Genomic DNA, 17,996 nt, shown 5'->3' with positions numbered 1-17,996 from the left:
TGTAAGGGTTCGGCGGGACGGCCGAGCGAGTGGCGAGTTCTCCTCATTATCACTGATTAACATCAGAAGTCCTTGACAGAGCGGACGAGGAGAGCGAGCGGCGTGATGAATGCTTACAGGGCTGCGAACCCGCTCACCAACCTTCCTCCTCTTTTTCTCCTCCTCGAAAATAATCTGTCGCTGCTGCCTGACGCGTGATTTATCAACCCGCCGGGGGGTGGATTGATGGGCCGCCGATTCTGGGACAGTAAAAATGCTCATCTTTAAATATGAAGGAGCTGATGGGGGTTCCAGCCACCGTTTAGGTTCTGTCATGAACGTCCTGGTCCTTCTTTAAGGGGTGTGGAACATCTCAGGAACGTCCCGTAAACCCAAACCCATGAGCTTCACCTCATCCTGGGGTTCCATCAAACCTCGCTTGAACATTTAAGCAGTATTTAAGGGGGCGCTGTCCTTCTGGAACAAATATGGAAGTTTATCCGAAAAAAAAAGGGTTCATATAGTGAACATGGCATGATTTAGGACACAACCATGATAAACTGATAGTGTTTATATAATGAATATGGTGTTTGATTTGGGACATGTCCACAGTATAAGGACTGTTTCTATAGTGAACATGGTGTGTGATTTGGGACACATCCAAGGTGCACTGATGGTGTTTATATAGTGAATACGGTGCATGAATTGGGACACGTCCACTGTTCACGGATGGTGTTCATATAGTGAACATGGTGTGTGTGTGTGTGTGATTTGGGACACGCCCATGGTGCACCACTTTGAAGATTTGATCAGTATTGTTCTGGAGTAAATAATGGAGAGCGGTGCGTGACTCTCCGTACGTGTTACTGATCCCTGTGTGAACCCGTCGTACAGGTGAAAAGAAGCGGTCGGAGAGGAACCTCGAGAGGAACCAGGCTGGCGTGGTGAACCCGTCCTCCGGTGGACGTGGTGAGCCTCTTCGCTTGGCCCTGGACCTGGGCGTCGGACCACGCCTGGTCTCTCCTCAGTTAGGAACTGGTTTTACTGGTGTGTTTGTTCTTTTAGAATGAGGCCACACACACACACACACACACACCATGTCCTGATTCGGATGCTATATTTAACCTGGGGGACGAGCGAGTGAGCGAGTGAGAGAGCGGGCGCGGCACATTCTGGCCATCAAACATCTGTGTTGCAGTGACACCCGGGTCCTTTCAATTACACCCCTCAGACTCGGCGTCTGTTTCTGCTGTTATTATAACGAGGTGTTTTTGTTGTGAGCGAGGAACCGGGGGGGTGGTGTGTGGTGTGTGGTATGTGTGTGTGTGGGGGGGGGGGCGACTGGAGCTGCTTATTCAGGAAGAAACTCCAGGCTCGGTGTTATAGATGTAGTTTCTGCTCTGGTCTGTAGAGAGAGAGAGAGAAAAGGGAAGTGAAGGATCAGAATGGAACGGAAGCTTTTCCTCCCAGTATATGGGTTACATCAGCACGAGTGATATAAAGCACACTACCACTGGACTCTGAAGCAGTGTAAATGTCCTCTCATAACCGATGACTGACTCCTCCGTGCTCCAGCAGTGTGGAGATCAGGAGAATGATTCCTGCCCACAGGTGTTTATGTAGTGAATTATGTTGTGATTTGGGACACGTCTGCAATGCATTATTGTATTTATATAGTGAATTTGGTATGTGATTTGGGACACGTCCATAGTGCACTGATGTGATTTTATAGTGAACATAGTGTGTGATTTGGGACACTCCCACGGTGCACTAATGTGTTTATGTACTGAACGTGGTGTGGGATTTGGAACACGTCCACAGTGCACTGATGGTGTTTATATAGTAAACGTGATTTGGGACACGTCCAAGATGCACTATCGTGTTTACATAGTGAATGTAGTATGTGATTTAGGACACGTCCACGATGCTCTGATATGTTTATGTAGTGAAGTCCACGGGACACTGATGTGGTCGGTGAATTTAGTGTGTGATTTGTGACACGTCCATGGTGCACTGATGGTGTTTATACAGTGACTGTAGTGTGTGATTTGGGACACGTCCATGGTGCACTGCTGGTGTTTATACAGTGACTGTAGTGTGTGATTTGGGACACGTCCATGGTGCACTGCTGGTGTTTATACAGTGACTGTAGTGTGTGATTTGGGACACGTCCATGGTGCACTGCTGGTGTTTATACAGTGACTGTAGTGTGTGATTTGGGACACATGCCAGTTTATTGGAGGTGATGTATTGGGATTAAATCCAGTGAAGTGCTCGCTGATGGATTTCAGGACGTCGACTCGTGCTGGCGGCGTTCATGAAACGTTCGGACCCCGGCGGCGAAGGTCCTGAGCGTGGGGGGTTTCGTCACGCCTGTGCGGCTGCGAATGACTGTTCGAGGGCCGAGCGAGAGAGAGAGAGAGAGAGAGAGAGAGAGAGAGAGAGAGAGAGGGACGTAACGACGGAGTGAAGGAGAGAAGGAAGGAGACGAATGTTTTCACCTTTCCTCGTCGTTAGTCATCGCGCCGCTGCCGGCCGAGCAGCCTCGAGTGTCTGAATCAGCAACCTTGAACATGTTTTTTCTTCTTCTCTGTTTTATTAGCAGCTCTCCAGGGTGTGTGTGTGTGGGGTGGGGTGGGGGGGGGGTAAACGTCCTCAACAATAATGTGCATATTTTATTAGTAAAGCAAAACAAAAACAGACAAAACATGATTAATCATCGTCAGGTCGTTAGGGATGCATCACAAATGCCAACACAGCAGGAACAACATATGTACATTCTACAGTGGACACGTCCCAAATCACACATCCTGTTCTCTGTGTTTACCTTGTAGGTCATGTAAAATAATTCACCATCAGTCTGTCGTGGACGCGTCCCAAATCACACAGCATTTACTATAATGACCGCTTAAACACTCCACTGTCGTAAACGTAACGTAAACACGGTTATTAACGTCTTATTACTGTCGGCCCACTGTGGATGTGTCTCACATCACACACGTTATTGTATAGGCCACATAAACACCATCAGCGCTCCAATGTGGACGTCGTTCCAAAACAATCAATGTATTGAACAGGCCACTTAAGTCCCATCGTAATCACACGCTGTTTACTTTATTGGCCACGTAAAAATAAACATAAAGAGCTGACGATGATCAGGGCGCTCTGGACGTGTCCCAAATCTCACACGGTTAGTAGTAGTAATCATGCCAGCAATGTCAAATACACAGTACTGCTTATGTAGTCTTCGGAAGATCAGATGTAGCCTGTGTTGTTGTGAGTTTGGCGTGATTTAGAACATGTCCACCATGATGTCTGTTTTGCCTGTATAGTTAATATGATGGGATTTAGGACAGGTCCATGGTAGCTTCATGTTGTCTCTGTAGCCTGTGAAGTGAATATGGTGTTATTTAGGACATGTCCACAGTATTCTGATTTCTTTTTAGACTATATACTGAATATGGCATGATTTGGGACGTGTCCACTGTAGCTTGATGTCTGTTTAGCCTGTATAGCAAATATAGTGTGATTTAGGACACATCCACTGGAGTATGATGTCTCTGTAGCCTGTACAGTGAATATGGTGTGATTTAGGACATGTCCGTGGTAGCTTTATGTTGTTTCTGTGGCCTATATAATGAGTATGTGGTGATTTAGGACACATCCACTGTAGCTTGATGTCTGTTTAGCCTGTATAGCAAATATGGTGTGATTCAGGATGTGTCCATTGTAGCATGTCTCTGTAGCCTGTATAGTGAATATAGTGTGATTCAGGACACGTCCACAGTAGTCTGAAGTCTGTTTAACCTGGTGTAAGTTGTTTTATGTTGGTTTTCGGTAAGACCCCATGCTGAGGGGTGCAGGGGGCTTTTTTTCGTGACTCTCTTCACCTCAGAGACTGAACAGCGAGAAGCGCTTTCCATTCCAGCAGGCGCGTCGGCTCTCCTCCCGTCCCTGTGCGAGCGTGAGAGTTGTGGATGCGCCGCGCCGGCGGGGTTTGATGCGACCGGGCCGTCGGCGTGCAGGGGTTAATGGGATTTCACGCTCGGGGGAGCGCCGCGGGGGATTGGGCTGAGAAAATGGGCTCCCGGTCCACTGAGGATTCGCTTCAGTCTGACCCGCCTGACACTGTAGTGGCTAAATGAAACGAAGTGTGTGTGTGTGTGTGTGTGTGTGTGTGTGTGTGTGTGTGTGTGTGAAATTGCGGGACGCCCCGTGTTCCTGTACTCCGAGAACACTTCTGCATGGTTCAGAATTTGGGATCCTAATGAAGTCTGCAGTGCTCTCTGTCTGTATACGAAATAAATCGGACGGTTCTGCACATTTCACTGTCAGTTCAGGTATACGGACACCAGGTGGCAGTAAAATCCGAGCTCTCAGATTTATTGCTGCACGTATTTGATTGCTGCGTTTTCTTAGACTGCGTAAGAACTCGGTGTTCCATTGGGATTGAATTACTGCTGGATGAGCCACAATTTAGTCGTATCCGATTCCCGATCGTGAATTCCCATCCCAGTCTGATCGAGGAGAGGCGGGTCACCAACAGACATGTGTCCGATCTGCACCCGCTTCTTATCAGCCATCGGTGTTGGGTTCTCACACAGAGCCGTATCGCGTACGGAGAGCCACGCTAAGCTTCGTGTGACACCTTCCCCACCACCACCACCACTCCCACAGTTGCCCGGACCAGTCCCGGAGATCTCATGTCAGAATAAATCGTGCCAGTTGTGTTTGTGTGGTTGCCCGGCCAGGCCCCCACTTGACCGTCCCTCCCTCTGACATGACCAGGTCGGTAGCACCGCTGAGATTCAAACCCAAGACCTTCAGCTGTATGCATCGAGGATGACGGGCGTTTTTCTTTGGGGTTTTTTTAGTTAGGGGTGTGAAATTCAGAGTTCTGACCTTTAGTTGAATGCTGCGTTAAAATACTGTTATATTGTTATATAATAATTAATAAATTAATTAATAATATAATAATTTAATCTTAACGAGGCAGTGCGGTGTAACGGCTTCTGTAAACCTTCCAGAACTCTGTACAACCAAAAGTATGTGGACATACAATTCCAAACCTGTTATTATGGAGAAGCACACCTTCTTCCTTCCTATTGCCTCTGTAACAGTCTCCTCTCTTCCACTGGATCTGGAAACGTGTCAGCAGACACTCACTGTCACTGATGCTGGAAGGGAAGGTGTTTGAGTTTATCGGGGTTGAGGTCAGAGTTCCTCCACGCCAAACACCCCTTATATAAAAAAATAAACGATGGTGCTGGAAGAGGGCGTGTCCAGGCGTGTCTGGAGAGCTCGAATGTGATTGGTTACAGTGATGTCCACATACTTTTGGTTCTGTAGTTCATGTGTAACGTCACACAGATCCACAGTGAGAAGTTTGAGTGATTGGTGACAATTTTCATCTGATTATTATTATTATTATTTATACAGCATGAATCGCTCTGTTCTTTCTTTCTTTTGTTCTTGTTCTTTCTCTTTGTTCTTGTTCTCTCATCCTCTCTCTCTGTTCTTGTTCTTTCTCCCTGTTCTTGTTCTTTCTCTTGTTCTTTCTGTTCTTGTTCTTTCTCTTGTTCTTTCTCTCTGTTCTTGTTCTTTCTCTGTTCTTGTTCTTTCTCTTGTTCTTTCTCTCTGTTCTTGTTCTCTCTCTCTGTTCTTGTTCTTTCTCATTGTTTTGTTCGTTCTCTTGTTCTTTCTGTTCTTGTTCTTTCTCTTGTTCTTTCTCTCTGTTCTTGTTCTCTCTCTCTGTTCTTGTTCTTTCTCATTGTTTTGTTCGTTCTCTTGTTCTTTCTGTTCTTGTTCTTTCTCTTGTTCTTTCTGTTTTTGTTCTTTCTCTTGTTCTTTCTCTCTGTTCTTGTTCTCTCTCTTGTTCTTTCTCTGTTCTTGTTCGTTCTCTTGTTCTTTCTCTCTGTTCTTGTTCTCTCTCTCTGTTCTTGTTCTTTCTCATTGTTTTGTTCTCTCTCTTGTTCTTTCTCTCTGTTCTTGTTCTTTCTCATTGTTTTGTTCTCTCTCTTGTTCTCTCTCTCTGTTCTTGTTCTTTCTCATTGTTTTGTTCTCTCTCTTGTTCTTTCTCTCTGTTCTTGTTCTCTCTCTTCTCTCTGTCTCACCCTCTGGCATGTTAACATGAGTTCTGCTTGTAATCAGTAGATGAGTGAAAAAAGTAGCCGTGCTTTTTTCGAGCGCACCTTTCTCACCCGTTGTTACCCTCCTTCCCTCCCTCCCTCCCCCCCGCCTGTCCCGTGTCTCCCCCTCAGTGGAACAGTGACGAATCCACCGAATATGTGAGTAACCTGAGTGTGAGCTGGGCACCCTGGCACAGGTTCTGCCCGACCCGCTGTGTGTGTTTGCAGTGTGTGTGTGTGTGTGTGTGTGTGTGTGTGTGCGGTGTGTATACGCGTCGTGTGTGTGTGTGTGTTTTCTCTCTTTCTCACTTTCACTGGGTTGAAGGATTTTTTTTTGCATATTGAATATTGCAGTTCCCAGTCTGGCCACTGGATGGCCGCAAGCTACCCCGCGCACCCTACGGTGCATGCAGTTGAGCCGGCCACCTCCTACGGTCATCGCTCAGTCAGCATCTCAGCCAATCACGGACATCGTCCGACATTCCCGCCCTCAAACACGACTGGTGTTTGTCGGATGCCCTGCTGGTCGGCAGCACAGCTGAGCTTCGGTGAGACTCGGATCTCGGCTGTGATGCACTAGCGCATTAGGCCGTACCTCTGCACCACCCGGGTCCCCTTTAACGACAATAAAAACTACAACAGAAGTGCTCGGGTGGCACAGGCCAGGGCAGACATTTTATCGGGCGTGGTCAACCTGCCCCTTTTTATATGGGCACAGAGAAGTTCCTTACGTTCACTCTCGAGCTCTGGGTGGGTGTGAACGCTTTGGAGTGTGTGTTGAGTTTCCGCAGGCGCTTGTGTGTGTGTGTGTGTGTGTTCTCCGCCACGCTTTTGCAGGTTTGAATCCACCGTCCGTGCCACCGCTCTGTCACACCCGAACGGTCCGGACAGACGACTGTGCTGGGTTCGAATCCCAGTTAAAACGCACACCGGTGTGTCAGAGCGCTGGCGCGGGCGGTGATGCTGCTCTCTTCTTCTTCTGTGTGTGGTTTGGAGGTTCTCAGGGTGGAACGTGTGTGTGTGTTCTCTACGAATTTAGAACCATCAGGGTCGGGTTCTTACCCCCCCCCCAAATAAATAAATAGATAACAGAATGAAACGGAGCCTGATGGTTTTAAACTCGGGCGTGTGGAGCAGGGATCGCGTCCATGTTTATGTTTGTGGTGTGTCCGAGGGCTCCATGTGTGTCCTGGAGGGGTGTGAGGGGTGTGAAGGGCGTGGCACCGCAGGGTCGGTCCCCCGGGGGTTTTTCGGGGTGCTCAAGCCGTTTGTGTTCAACAGGAAACGATCATCTCCGGTCTGCTCTCGGAGACGTCGTACTCGGTCACCGTGGCGGCGTACACCACCAGAGGAGACGGCGCCCGCAGCAAAGCCAAGGTCATCAAGACCACCGGCGCAGGTAACCCACTCGGCATGGGGAAGCGGATATATCCAAACCAGGGCTCTGTAGTGGTGAAAATACGGTGTTTCCTAATTAACGTTCTTGTTCCCTGCAGTTCCTGGCAAACCCACCATGGTCATCAGCACCACGGTGGGCAACACCGCCCTCGTCCAATGGCAGCCCCCGAAAGAAACGTCGGGCGAGCTGATTGGCTACCGGCTGCGCTACAGGCGCGCGGACGAGGGCGCGTTCACGGTGCACGAGCTGAGGAGGACGGACGACCACTTCACCGTCACCGGCCTCTTCAAGGGCGCCACCTACAGCTTCCAGCTGAGCGCCAGGAACCGCGCCGGCTACGGAGAGGAGCACGCCAAGGAGATCAGCACGCAGGAGGACACGCCCAGCGGCTTCCCGCTCAACCTGAGCGTGATCGGCCTGACCACCACCACCACCCGGCTCACCTGGGCCCCGCCCGCCCCGGCCGAGAGGAACGGGCGCATCACGCAGTACCTGGTGGTGTACCGGGACATCAACAGCCTGCAGAACAGCACCAACCGCACCGCCGACACCCACATGACCCTGCACGAGCTCCGACCCGACACCACCTACGACATCCGCGTCCAGGCCTTCACCAGCAAGGGGTCCGGCCCCATGAGCCCCAGCATCCAGAGCCGCACCATGGCCACGTTGCCGGGTGAGTGATGAAGTCTTTTCTTAATAATAATAATAATAACAATAATAAAATCATAATAATAATAATATTAACAAAAAAAGCAATACTCATTATTAAAATAATATAGTAATAATTTAAATTATTGTAATAACAGTAATAATAATAAAAGTAATAATATTAATAATAATTAAAATAATAATAATAAAAGCTATTAATAATAAAAGTAGTGAAATTAATAATAATTAAAATAATAATAATAATAATAATAAAACAATATTAATAATAGTAGTGATAATATTAATAATTCAAATAATGAAAAAAAAACAATATTAATAATAAAAGTAATAATATTAATAATAATTAACATAATAATAAAAACAATAATAATAATTGTAATAATAATAATAATAAAAGTAATAATATTAATAATAATTCATTCATTCATTTTCTTATCCGATTATCCAGTTAGGGTCGCCGGTGATGCTGGAGCCTATCCCAATTTTTTAATGGGCGCAAGGCACACAGTAAGACCCTGGACGGGGCGCCAGTCCATCGCAGGGCACACACACACACACACACACACACACACACACACACACACACACACACACACACATTCATCTATAGGGCAATTCAGTGTCTCCAATTACTCCAATTAGGAAACCCACACAGACACGGGGAGAACATGCAAACTCCACACAGAAAGGACCCGGACCGCCCCGCCTGGGGATCGAACCCAGTACCTTCTTTCTGTGAGGCGAAAGTGCTACCCACCAAGCCACCGTGCCGCCCCTAGTAATAATTAAAATAATCAAAATAAAAACAACAATAATAATAATTAATAATTAAAATATTAATAATAACAATTGTGATAATAATAATAATTAAAATATTAATAATAATAATTGTGATAATAATAATAATTAAAATATTAATAATAATAATTGTGATAATAATAATAATTAAAATAATAATAATAATTGTGATAATAATACATTTCTCTGTCTCTTTTTTTACACGTCTTTTGTTTTCTAGCGTTCGCCACAAGTTTCGCTGTTAAAACTGTAATGAAAACTTCAGTCATCCTGACCTGGGAGCTTCCGGAGAACTTCAGAGCCCAAGTTCCCTTTAAGGTGCGTGAACTGTTTCTATTATTTATTTTCAGTCCAGTTTATTTTATATCCACTTCTTGAACGTGAACCCGCTCGTGCTCGTGCGACCCGGGTCTGATCGAGGAGAGCCGGATCTTCCGGCTGTGTTGGGTTTCCACGACGAGCCGTATAGCGCACAGAGAGCCACGCTGAGCTCCATGTGGACCCAGAGCAGTCCCCGGAGAACCACGGTGAACCACCACGACCCTGACCAGGATAACGCGGTGGTTTAAACATGGACAGGAAGTAACGAGGCACTTTTTGAGGGACGTCTCTCCTCTCCTGACGCACCGATTTATCAGTTTAGGTTAAAAAGCGGGTGCAGGAACCCCCGTCACCGATCGTTCACTCTCAGTAATCAGACTCTAAACAACCAGAAGCTTTTAAGGAGCGAATCGAATCGGGTTCGAGGGAATCCACAAACCACAGCGAGAGCAGCTCCATTAAAGTGAGATCTTGTGGAAAAGACTTCTGGGAAATGTCTCGGTTTAAGCGTGCATTTGAACCCAGACTGTGTGTCTTCAGCGCCCACCCTCGTGTCCATTAGGATAATCCCATTACCCTAAAACCTCATGTGGGATGGACGTGGAAAAATAACAAGAAGTTTTTTCTGTTCCTCAGACTCGCCGTGGAACAGTGGGGGCGACTTCTCATCTATTACTTTCTCCTCTTAATAAAACGCTCCTAATTTACCTCGTTTACCCCGAACCTTGTCCCAAATAACACAAGATGTAACACTAACATAATAGTACACAGACAAGCCAAAACATTGGGACCACGCCCAAAATGTGAGGGTGAGGGATCCGTTAGATGTTGATCTGATGCAGGATCCTTGTAATTCAGGTGTTGAATGAAGCAGTAAAAACTTGAGGTCCTGACCACATGGTTAGTCCTGTCACAGGTTGGCATAGCGAGTGCCCACCCACAGCGACAGGTTGCTGGGCGACTGACACTCGACATGATTGATGCCAGACGACATGAAGGTTGTAGCGTCTGGTACGGACCAACGGAAGATCTACCGTAGATCAAAGTTCAGATGATTTTGTGCCAAAGCATCGACCATGCGCATGCAGGAATCAGAACTGGACATCAAAATAATGGAAGAAGGTCGACTGGTCAGACATCCTGTTTCCTTCAAGATCTTGTGGACGGCCGGGCACGTGCCCATCGTTCACCTGTGAATGCACTGTTGGATGATCTGGTTGATGCCAGATACCTGGTAGCAGATACCACAGAACTCCTTCAGACACCTCAGGGGGGGTCAGAAGTGTCCTGAGAGCGCATTAGGTGAGTCTGGATTCCATGCTGTGACGTCAGCATGTTCAACCTGGATTGTGTTTGGGGGGTAAAATATTCGGTATGTATGTGGACAGGGCCTAAACCCTCGGTTCGGAGGAGATCCGGTGTCTCTAAACGCTGTTTGTCTCCCTGTAGATCCTGTATAACCAGCAGAGCGTGGAGGTCCCGGGCAGCTGGAAGAGGAAGCTGATCACCGGACTGAAGCCCGACACCAACTACTCGTTCGTGCTGATGAGTCGGGCCAACAGCGCCGGAGGGTTACAGCAGCAGGTCTCCATCCGCACCGCCCCCGACCTCCTCAAGATCAAACCCGTGCTCCTCGACACCGACCAGATCAGCGACGGCAAGGTCACCATCAACCTGCCCGAGGTGCCCACCGCCGCCCCCGTCAGGTCAGTCGACACGCCGCAGTCAGAGTCGCCAGAGCGTACCCGCGCCGAGCTGGTGAGGCGGTCCGGCTCGATGACGGAAATTAAACCAGCCTTGACGCCACGCATGAAAGATCAAACGAAAACGAGACCGCGCCCCTGTGATTACAGCGAGGTCCATAAAACGAAATACCATCGTCAATCTTCATCATGTTAAACATCTCTGGCATGAATTGGGAAACAGACTGAAAACAAGCCTAGAGCTCCGACTGACCCCCTGTGTGTGTGTGTGTGTGTGTGTGTGTGTGTGTGTGTTTCAGGTGGTACTACATCATCATTGTGCCCGGGTCAGTTGCGCGCGGGCGGGAGAACCCAGACGAGCTCGACCTGGATCAGGTCAGTCAGACGCTCATCAATCGTGAGAGAGAAACGTTTCATCTGATTGTTTACAGGAACTTAGGAAACAGGAACCATAATCTGATTGTTTACAGGAACTTAGGAAACAGGAACCATAATCTGATAGTTTACAGGAATTTAGGAAACAGGAACCATAATCTGATTGTTTACAGGAACTTAGGAAACAGGAACCATAATCTGATTGTTTACAGGAACTTAGGAAACAGGAACCATAATCTGATTGTTTACAGGAACTTAGGAAACAGGAACCAATCTGATTGTTTACAGGAACTTAAGAAACAGGAACCAATCTGATAGTTTACAGGAACTTAAGAAACAGGAACCAATCTGATTGTTTACAGGAACTTAGGAAACAGGAACCAATCTGATTGTTTACAGGAACTTAGGAAACAGGAACAAATCTGATTGTTTACAGGAACTTAAGAAACAGAAACCAATCTGATTGTTTACAGGAACTTAAGAAACAGGAACCGATCTGATTGTTTACAGGAACTTAAGAAACAGGAACCAATCTGATTGTTTACAGGAACTTAGGAAACAGGAACCAGAATCTGATTGGTACATGGACAGAGGGGTCTGATTGACACAGTCCCAATAGGGGTGGGAACAGCCTAACTGTGTAAACTGGGATTGGTGTCAGAACTGGGTACACTGGGTGAACTGGTTACCATGGCACTGTGATTGATCCTGATTGGTTAGAGCTCCTCTGGGAGGCGGGACCTTTATCTGGACTCTTTGTCTCCTGTGATGTTTTAGCTGCCGGAGTTCAGAGAGGATCCCGTGGAGAGACGCCGGCGGCGGCGTTACTCGGAGCCCCTGAGGCCGTACATCACGGCTAAGCTGGACGTGCTGCCCAGGAGCTTCACGCTGGGCGACCGCGAGACCTACGGCGGCTTCTACAACCGCCCGCTGCCGAGCGAGAAGCCGCACTACTGCTTCGTCATGGCCGAGATGAAGGAGCAGCACCTGCCCAGCGGCAACGACAAGCAGGTACCCTCTCACCCGCACCCGCCACGCCCCCGATTAACACCGCCGGCCCCCGGCCGCCCTCTGCACCGACGGGTTTACAGAGGCCGGCGCTAATTGGGTCGGTCTGAAGCGCCGCTCGTCTCGTCGTTGAGCGTTAGCATATGTTGTTGTTTAACCCGGTGATCCGGTGCACTCGTGAACCGTAGCGGCTCTGTGCCGCCGGAGGAGTCGATCATGAGCGCGGCATTTACTCTCACCCTGCTCTCACTCTTCAGCCGTCGTTAACGAACAACCCCACAGCGAGAGGTTCAGATCCAGAGCCGCCGCAGAGTGTCGGGGCGGCCGGTTTATTAGCTTATTAATCCGTAAACGCTGAGTAACGTAGAGATAACGTAACCGTAACGACACACACTCACGCATCTGCAGCACCGCCATCAGTACGAGTGTGAGGGAGTGAGCGGGAACAGGAGGGTTTATAAGAGTACACACACACACACACACACACACACACACACTCGAAACACGATACACACAGAATCAGAGTACAGACACAATACACACCCTACACACACACCACATACACACACACCACATACACACACACCACATACACACACACCACATACACACACAATACATACACACACAATACATACACACACAATACATACAGCACCAGAGTGCACACACACACTGTCAGAGTATCAAAGTAAATACACACTACAGAAACACACACACACACACACACACAATACACACACTACACACACACAATACACACACAATATACAAATAACACACGCAATACACACACATCACACACACACACACATCACACACATCACACGCAATACACACACATCACACACACACACACACACACACACACATAACACACACAATACACACACACACACACACACAATACACACACATCACACACACACACACACACACACACATAACACACACAATACACACACAATACACACACATCACACACACACACACACATAACACACACAATACACACACAATACACACCCAATATACAAATAACACACGCAATACACACACATCACACACACACACACACAATACACACACATCACACACACACAATACACACACATCACACACACACACACACACACACAATACACACACACACACAATACACACACAATACACACACAATATACACATAACACACAGCACAGTGTACACTGGAGGTGATGATGATGAAGATGAGTTGGAGGTGCTGCTGATGTTACACGTTTGAATGATCTGGTGTATAAAACCTGAGCAGCTCGGCGCTCTAAAATCCACCGACTCAGCGTTTTAAAAAACGGCTCCCATTTCATCAGCACCACCTCCCTCATACACGACTGGAGTGTGTGTGTGTGTGTGTGTGTGTGTGTGTGTGTGTGTGTGTGTGTGTGTGTGAGTGTGAGTGTGTGTGTGTGTGTGTGTGTGTGTGTATGTGTGGAAGGTGAGATGCTGGGTAGAGGCGGCCCGCAGCACAGCAGCTGTTCGTGCTAGATAAAGCGTTAGCATTAGCATTAGCCTGGAGCACGGAGCCGATCCTCACATGACCGAAAATATGTAGACGCCACTTCAGATGGCTGAGTTCAGGGGTGTTCGGCCACGTTCTTAAAACCAGCTACCTGTGGAAGTGGAAGCGTCTAGGAGTGACAACAGCTCAGCCTGGAAGCCAGGCATCAGGCAGAGTGGTGTAAAACACATCACTGTTAGACTCTGGAGCAAGGGAAGCACGTTTTCTGGAGCGATTCGGACAAACCGCGCTTTAGCAAATAACCCGTCGTCCTCTAATAAATAATCGCAAATAATCTGTCTCTCCTGATGAAGGACACGTCGTCCGTTTTGTCAGGTATCCTTCACGCCCCCGTATCTCCGCCCTATCTTTGACACACGTGCGCTTTTATGTTAGTGGTGACATATGAGCGGAGGAGATAAGCGTGACGCAGAGCCGTGCGACTCCTCCGGCTTATGTCCCGCTTATCTGTCCAATTAACACCCCCCCCCCCACCCCCACCCCCCCACCCCCTCCACCAGGAGCGGGAAGGAGGGGCAGCAGGAGGGCGAGGGTCCGGCCCCGGAGCAGAGAGGGAGGGTGACGCTCTCGCCCCCCTGTTCCTTTATCCCTTTATTTCTTACTTTTATTATCAGGGCAGACAGGGGGCCCGAACTTACACCCCCTCCAACACACACACACACACACACACTTTTATACGGTTCCTGTCTCTGTACTCAGGTCACCATGGACACTCAGAGGAGCTTGTTAACAATCTTCTTTCCTTGTGTGTGTGTGTGTGTGTGTGTGTGTGTGTGTGTGTGTGTGTGTGTGTGTGAGGTGCTTGAAAGGATCCTCGCTCCACCGGTCGATGCTGCTATCCTGAACGACTAGGTGTATTAGCTGTACGTTGTGGTTTCTGTTGCACCGGGTTCGCCCACCTGGAAACTCAAAGTCACACCAGCCAATCCACCTTCTGCATGGGTTTAAATAGTAATAAAGATTTCTTGTATGGAAAACCTACCAATCTTTTTGAGGTTGGTGACTAGAAGCAAGGACTGAACCCAGGTCCTTGGATGCCATGTTGCTGTGTGACACTCAGATTTATTTATTTATCATATTTTATTACATAAATGATCCACTTTGCTAATTAAAATCGCTCTACGCTATGCTACTCTGTGTTAACTCTTTCTGTTTGTTGTTGTTGTTCCCGTAGCGGATGTTCTCCTCCAGCCCGTTCTCGGACCCGGTGCAGATGCTGACCAGGAGCATGACACAGAGCGCGGAATCCCCCGAGATGCTGTGGGTGATGGGACCCGTCCTGGCCGTGGTTCTCATCGTCATCATCGTCATCGTCATCATTCTGTTCAAGAGGTGAGGCCCCGCCCTCGTCTCGCTCGTCATCACCCGGGGAAGCTTTTGATGTGGGAGGATCGTGACGCGACGGGCTACGCGCACTCGAGCCTCACCGAGATGCTGGTTCAGGATGTAGAACAAAACTAGGGGGGATCATTGGCTGATAGCGTGGGTGTTGCAAGCAACAGGGGGGTCCTCGGGACCTGGGTTTGATCCACGTCCAGGAATTCTGTTTCCATATTAGTGTCACGCCGTCACGCGGTTCTCATCATCCTCTCGCTGGCTGGATCGAAGTCCGCTAGATGTGCTACAGATAACAGCTCTGTATTTATTTAATAAATTATTTATTTATTTAATTTTTATATTTATTCCATGTTTTTTTTTTTTTTCTATAATTATTTTACTTTTTTATAATTAATTTTTAATTTTTTAAATTTATTTTATATATTTATTGTATTTATTTATTTTTTATTTTTATTTTTTCTATATATTTTTTTATATTTATTTATATATATGTGTGTGCGTGGTTATTTTTATTTATTTATATTTTTTATATATTTTTTTATTTATCTCTCCCCTAACATGTTAGCTTCTGTAGCTGTAAAAATATATAATAATAATTTTTATAATAATAATAATAAGTCTCGGCTGCTCGCTGGACCTGCTTGCAGCTTCCACAAACAAAACCGATGTTTAAAACGCGTCTTATATAAATATAAATAAATGTGGGAGTTGATTTGAGGGTTTGGGGGTTCGCTGTGTTTTCGTCATTACTGTACAGCAGCTACACAATGTATATTTTTTATTTTTACTTTTTGTTTTATTTTACTTTCATTCTTTTCTTCTCTGTTTTGTTCTCGGTGGTTCTCCTGTTTCCGTTATTTTGTCTCTCTATGTTGAATTGACGTCTAGACGAGAGAATTTCTGAGTTCTAATTGTTTGTTTTTAATCAGCTCCATCAGATCAAAGTGAAAAACTAATAGTACACACACACACACACACACACACACCCTCACACACACACACACACACCCTCACACACACACACACACACACCCTCGTTATTTTCTCGTTCTGTTATTTCGGGTCGGTTCTTCCACAGAATGTTAATGTTAAAAACAGCACCGATGTGTCCGACTGCAGAGTGTCCACATATCGGAAAAAGTGTGTGTGTGTGTGTGTGTGTGTGTGTGTGTGTGAGAGAGAGAGAGTGTGTGTGTGTGTGTGTGTGTGTGTGTGTGTGTGTGTGTGAGAGAGAGAGTGTGTGTGTGTGTGTGTGTGTGTGTGTTATTTCTGGAGGTTTGATGGTCACTAATGCTGAGTCTTTTCTGCTCTTTTTGCTTCATGTGTTCACAGCAAACAGGAGAGGTAGGTCACATCAGATCCACGTGATCCACTCTCTCCATCTGCCCTCACTCACTCATCCATCCATACGTTCATCCATACATCCATCTATATGTTCATCCATCCTTATATTCATTCATCCACCCATCCATTTATCCATCTAAACTTTCATTTGTCCATCGATCCATCCATACGTTCATTCATCCATAGTTTTATACACCCATCCATCCATTAATTCATCCACCTAAACCCTCATCTGTCCATCGAGCTATACATTCATTCATGTGTCCATAAGTTATTAAACCCATCCACTCATCCATTCACTCATCTATCTGGTTGATGCACTCGGATTTGTTGGCGGTGAGTTTGATGGAAATGAAGCAGCTCGGTGTCACTGTGCCGCTTCACCCCCCTCCGCCCCTCCCGCATCCATCACCAGCTTCAGTGCCACTCAGACGCATGCTGTGTTCACAGCCGCCCCGATTTCATTCACCGAACTGTTCTCACACAGAGCAGTAATGCTCGGTTCAGTCAGTGCACAGTCACAACACAGACGGGCCATTAAAATATGAATATAATAAATAATCTGATGGTTTAAATTCTCCTACTGTAGTTTAGTTCAGGTGATTGTGATGAGGTTTTTATGCTGCTAGTTTAGCCGACGTTATTTCAGTCGTTTTGATTGGCGCGTTTGTTCTTTCTGCTCTGTGTGAGGCGTCAGTAAACGAGGGGGTGTGAATATTTTTGAGCTATATTTTTTCGTGATCTGGCGGCGTGACGGTGACTGGCGTGCTGTGTGCCCCTCCTCAGCTGGGTACTGAGCTCTGTGTTGTAGACTAAATGCCAGGCTGGCGCTGGTTGTCAGGCGTGACATTTTCCTTCAGCCGGATGGTTTTTCTCTCTGTTTTCTTTTCTCTCCTCGGTGTGGAAACTCAAAGAGCTTCAGTCTGTGGAACTTTCAGGATCTGATTCCAAACTAAACGTCTTTTTTTATTAATTGACGTAACTGCAGCTTTTTAGTTCTGACCTTAAAACGTCGCATGTTCTTTTATGTTTTTTTCCCCTCTTTGTACCTCAACCTTTTTCTTTTTTTTCTTTTTTGTGCTTTCATCAATTTACAAGTTTTTAGTTTTTCAGCTTCATGTTTTTTATATTTTATATTTGCTTTATTTATTGTAGTATTATTTATTTATTAAATTATATTGATATATTTATTTTATACATTATATTTATTTACTTTTATTATAGTTGTATTATTTATTATATTTACTGTATTAATATTTATTATATTTATTTTTATTTTATATATGCTTTACTTATTATATTTCATTAGTGTCATATTTATTTATTGTATTTATACATTATATTATTATTTATATATTATATGTATTTAATTC

The 17,996-nt window shown here is 46.4% G+C and overlaps 1 protein-coding gene across 1 annotated transcript in view; it reads left to right on the top strand.

The window, feature by feature from the left end:
* The window catches only part of ptprfb (protein tyrosine phosphatase receptor type Fb), a 96,378-nt gene that overhangs the window by 59,226 nt on the left and 19,156 nt on the right, over positions 1–17,996 (top strand). The window contains exons 14-21 of the mRNA XM_062987490.1: positions 6,240–6,266; positions 7,389–7,506; positions 7,604–8,182; positions 9,197–9,294; positions 10,747–11,003; positions 11,300–11,375; positions 12,153–12,386; positions 15,116–15,273. Coding sequence (XP_062843560.1) covers positions 6,240–6,266; positions 7,389–7,506; positions 7,604–8,182; positions 9,197–9,294; positions 10,747–11,003; positions 11,300–11,375; positions 12,153–12,386; positions 15,116–15,273 — 1,547 coding nt within the window. The remainder of the gene's footprint in view (positions 1–6,239; positions 6,267–7,388; positions 7,507–7,603; positions 8,183–9,196; positions 9,295–10,746; positions 11,004–11,299; positions 11,376–12,152; positions 12,387–15,115; positions 15,274–17,996) is intronic.

Source organism: Trichomycterus rosablanca, chromosome 25, assembly GCF_030014385.1.
Source record: "Trichomycterus rosablanca isolate fTriRos1 chromosome 25, fTriRos1.hap1, whole genome shotgun sequence".
In the NCBI taxonomy this organism is placed as follows: domain Eukaryota; kingdom Metazoa; phylum Chordata; class Actinopteri; order Siluriformes; family Trichomycteridae; genus Trichomycterus; species Trichomycterus rosablanca.
Note: the sequence above shows the minus strand (reverse complement) of the source record. Positions and strands in the feature narration are given on the sequence as shown.